General features: G+C 41.5%; 1 protein-coding gene and 1 pseudogene across 3 annotated transcripts in view; one reads left to right on the top strand and one right to left on the bottom strand.

Moving 5' to 3' along the window:
* LOC134181152 (multiple epidermal growth factor-like domains protein 10) overlaps positions 1 to 5000 on the top strand; it is a 12749-nt gene that overhangs the window by 6816 nt on the left and 933 nt on the right. For 2 of the 3 annotated variants that reach the window (XM_062648367.1, XM_062648366.1), the window contains exons 17-18: positions 1 to 120; positions 184 to 225. The exon at positions 1 to 120 is cut by the window's left edge. In XM_062648367.1, coding sequence (XP_062504351.1) covers positions 1 to 120; positions 184 to 225 — 162 coding nt within the window. Of the gene's footprint in view, positions 121 to 183; positions 226 to 750; positions 1038 to 5000 lie in introns of those variants that run through there. The other variant, XM_062648369.1, reaches the window with a different exon arrangement.
* On the bottom strand, positions 3113 to 4198 carry LOC134181455 (craniofacial development protein 2-like; annotated as a pseudogene).

Genomic DNA, 5000 nt, shown 5'->3' with positions numbered 1-5000 from the left:
ATCTGGAATAGACATTAGTATATGGGGAGGAGTTGGAGGTGGTTCAGCCGTGATTCTTGTGATCTTGACTATCATACTAGTGATAGCAATTCGACATAGAAAGCGTCCGGAAACCGGAAGGTAGGAAACACTTGTATTCTAACTCCACAAAGATGATGGTGATATGTTGAGCTATGTTTGCAGTGTGAGTTATGGCAACAGGCATGGTGGTCAAGTGTCAATACAGTAAGCTTGCATAAAATTTGTGACAATTTGTGAAAATTGGATTTACAATCACTGAGGTGTAATGTATTTTGATGGTGTAGTTGATCGAGTTTGCAGGAATGCTTTTTTGAACTTTCATTTGTGTATTTATATTTGTATCAATTGTTGTTTTCTTATCTATTTTTATTACTCATTTGTTTAATTTGTTTAATTTGCCTGAAATACATTTACTTAATTATTTTATTATGGGATTATCTAGTTAGTTATTTCGCATTTACTTTTATTTATTAATATTATTATATTAATCTTTGTCTTCATCTTGTGCAGCTATTTGTGTAGTACACACACACACACACACACACACACACACACACACACACACACACACACACACACACACACACACACACACACACACACACACACACACACACACACACACACACCTGTCCTGTCCTGTCCTGTCCTCTTCAAAAGCTACCGTAAAACGGTGATGCTTGCCTCCAAGAGGCAGCAAGTCTGATGAATGAATATTGTGCATTCTAGAATTCTACACATCTGTGAACTGTCAATCCTCCTTCACTTCTGAATCATTTGAAACAAGTTGAACATTGGATTGAACCCTGTTGTTCCCTTATCGGTTTCCTTCTTTCTTCCATACACTTGTGTCTCGCCTTATCACTCTGTCTTCTAAAGATCCTGGAGCACATCTTACACATCACATCCCTGCCTGCCACCGGAGCACATGTCTCCATTCTCTCTCTCCAATGTTCGAAACCATCACGACACAATGTACTCCAGCCCACTCTTGATCTCACAGCCTCATCATACCATTCCTCCTCTGATACTTCAATGTCTTTAAAATCTCTTCTCATCATATCTCTCTATCTCATCTTTGGACCACATCTGGAGTGGGGCTGAGGCAACCAACCAAATAAGGTTGATTTTGGTATTCTATGGTCTGGCATTCTAGCTAGGTGTCCCAACCATTCCAACCTTTTTCCTGTTTACTTTTTCAGTTGCAGTCTCTACATCTCCCCACCTCCTCACTTTTGCCATTGTGATGTGCTTAGATCATTGTTGCTTGTTGGAAATGCCCAAGATACTTCCGATTCATCGATGGTGAAAGGTTTTCAGCTTCTTATCATGCTTTCTGAGAAGGACCCAACATTTTGCTCCATAGAACAGCACAGACAGAACACACGCATTGTAAATTATTCTCTTTGTTGATATCGTTAGGTGTTTATCAATAAAGACAGTCTTTCTCAAAGCCCCAAAAGTCCTTGACGCTTGAGCTACCCTTTTGTCTACCTCCACAGTCATTTGCCCAGAACTGGTAATGACAGACCCAAGATAAGAAAACTCATGTACCATCTCAATGTCTACTCCTTCAAGTGCAACAGGCTTTCAATCATTTTCCTCAACCAGTCTTCCTGTTATCATGTGTTTGGTCTTGGGAACGCTAACAGTCAACCCAAAATCTTTGTTTTTTGTTGGTATTCCATTGTTTTCTTCTCTGCACCTGATCTTGATGATGACAGAAGAACTGCATCATCAGCAAATTATCTTCTTCTCACAAGCGTTCTTACTATACCTCCTGAACAATTTCTTGTCCTGTTTGTACTTGATCGTAATGCTTACTCCTTCAGTATTCTCTACCCTAACCAGCCGTCTCTCTACAGCTAAACATGTGTACAGGCTGAACAACACTGGAGCCATAGAACAACCTTGTCTCAAACTATTTTGAACCTCAATCTCCTCTAACATTGTTCCATCCATATGAATTTTTGCTTTCATTTCTTGATGAAAAGACGCGATCAGCTGGATTGTCTCTTCAGGTACGCCAAGATTCTCTAATGTTTTCCACATCGCCTGTCTTTGGGACAGAGTCATAAGCTTTCTTCAAATCAAAAGGCCTTAGATTCATGTTCTAAAGACTTCTCCACCAGCTGACGTATAGCAAAGAATCATGTTTGCACAGCTTCTTCCTTTCCCAAAGCCACACTGCGACTCAGGTAACTCATTTTCAGCTACCTTTTGTAGTTTCTCCTGTAGGATCCTGGCCACATTTTGTCTGATTACATCCAACAGTGAAATTCCCCTCCAGTTGTCGCAATGGCTGAGATCGCCTTTCTTAGGAATAGGAATTAAGATAGCATCACGGCAATCATCTGAATACTCCTCTTCTCCCACACAATGTCATCATTCACCAACTCCAGTAATCTTTTAGAAAGTTCATTTCCAGTGCAATCAGCCTTAACCATCTCTGGAAGTATACTAGATTCACCACCAGCTCTACCGTTCTTCACCTTCTCAATAGCGTTTGACAGCTCCTTCTCTGTTGGTGATTCAGCCATTTGTGGCTTCAGTTGTCTTTGTGTTACTCTTTCTAACTTTTCCATATCAAACTCACTCTGTACGTTGAGGATGTTGTTAAAATGTCTTCTCTATCTATCATGCTTGGACTCAGTAGTGGTACATACATTACCATTCTCATGTTTTACCACAGCCAATCTCATTGGCACCACACCTCTTCTTCCTCTTTGAATGTCACGAATACATTTTCATACAAGCTTTCCATTGTGTCTACCTCTCTTTGCTTCCAAAGCTTTACGCTGAAACCAGGCATCCTTAGCTGTTCTCACTGCTCGCCTTGCTGTCCTTCTTGCAATTCTATGTTTGTTCTTATAGATTTCTTTTTCAGTGCTAAGCCACAATGCATATAGCCTATTTCTCTCTAAGAAGAGTAGTTTTAGATTTTCCTCACTCTCTGTAAACCAATCTGGTTGTCTTCTATTTTTTCTTATATCCATGCTCAGTCTTAGCCCCGTCACACAATGCCGTCTTCAGGGTATTCCAATTCTTTTGCACACATTTTGTGTCATCCCACTCTTCCTGTAACCTCTGGTTAACACTCCTCCCTGACAAAACTACCCGTACATGTCTCTCTGTCTCTCTCATCAACACATTTGCTCTTTAACTTTGTCACATCCCATTTAGTCACGGCTGTTTCTGCAACATCCCTACTGAATGACTTGTTCTTCCCAACCACCACTTTAGCTCTCAACATTCGATGATCAGTGTTGCAATCCGCACCACGCATCACAGATACATCCATGCACTTTCTTTGATGACCCTTCCTCATAATCACATAATCAATGCAATGCCATTTCAACAACTTTGGGTGCTGCCAGGTCTGCTTGTGAATTTCTCTTTTCTTAAGCCAGGTGTTGCAAAGGGTAGCTTCATTTATAGATAGAAAAAAGAGCAACTCTTTTCCTGCTTCATTAATCGTACCATATCCATGAGGACCTCTCTCATACCACCAGTCATCATCAACACCTCTTGAACCCACGCGAGCATTAAAATCGCCCAACATCACATAGCACTCATTTGATGGAACAGATGAGACAGCACCTTGAAGATCATTGTAAAATTTATCTTTCTCTTCCCTACTTGCAATGAATGTAGCAGCATAGCAAGATAGAACATTCAGTCGTCCACATCCAGTCTTCAAAGCAGCAGTAACTAACCTTGAGCTCCAAGCTTTCCACTGACTACCACCCGCCTTCTACACATGTATAGCTTCTCCAGATAAGACTATGGCAACTCCCTCTCCTCTTTGACTTTTTTGCCTTGTGTCAGGAACATCTCTGCCAGCTGTCAACACAACACTACCTTCAATTCTATACGCATCAAGTCCAAACCATTTGGTCTCCTGCAGTGCTGCCACATTCGCTTGGTATCTGTTCAGTTCACTTATAACTTGTTCTATCCTTCCTTCATCAATGACACTCACATCACAATTGAAACGTCTGGCAATCTCAATAGGTCCGTCAACATCAACTAGCGTTCTCACATTCCAAGATGCCATATGCCATGCACAATTTCCACGCATCTGACTTGCTCTATGTGCATCATTCGATATTTCGCCGTGAGAGGGTTGCAAAACCTTTGCAGGGTGAAAGCCTTGACATGAACTGAGTGATGCCATCATTTGACACCCTATACTCAGAATCAAAAGACTTCCAAGACTTCAGTCAGCTTTAGCCAGTTTTCACGAAGTGAAAACACTGTTGCCCCGGGGGTCGCCACGGGGAGGCGCTGACTAATGTAGCTGCTGACTAATGTAGCTCTTACAAGAACTCACACACACACACACACACACACACACACACACACACACACACACACACACACACACACACACACAGCTACACACACACAGCTACACAGACACACACACACACACACACACACACACACACACACACACACACACACACACACACAGCTACACAGACACACACACACACACACACACACACACACACACACACACACACACACACACACACACACGAGTTTACCGTGTTTGTACTGTAGTACTTGGGTTCTGGTGTCAGACAGTCTAGTTGGTCATCTCTCCCCAGGAGAGGCAAGACGACGTCTTTCTCTTAGCTCCTAGGGGGAGACGACGGGCTGGGGACTCGACTCGAACCTATGTAGAACTTAACAGTCATTAATGATGTATGTGATGGATGACATGCAGCGATAGAATACCCTTTTTCTGCTGCTAAAATTTATACTGCAGAGTGTATGATAAACAGGCGCGTACTCAGGATATGAAAATCAATATAAAGTCAAACACAACTGATCTTGTTTTGAAATGTTGATATTAATATTAGGTATAGGGATGTTGCTGTTGTCTATAAAGCCAAACGTTTATTTCAAACATCTTTAAATTTAATCAGAGATTTTAGTAGCTACAATATATTTCATGTGTCATTAACTGT

The sequence above is a fragment of the Corticium candelabrum genome, chromosome 6, assembly GCF_963422355.1.
Source record: "Corticium candelabrum chromosome 6, ooCorCand1.1, whole genome shotgun sequence".
In the NCBI taxonomy this organism is placed as follows: Eukaryota; Metazoa; Porifera; class Homoscleromorpha; order Homosclerophorida; family Plakinidae; genus Corticium; species Corticium candelabrum.
Note: the sequence above shows the minus strand (reverse complement) of the source record. Positions and strands in the feature narration are given on the sequence as shown.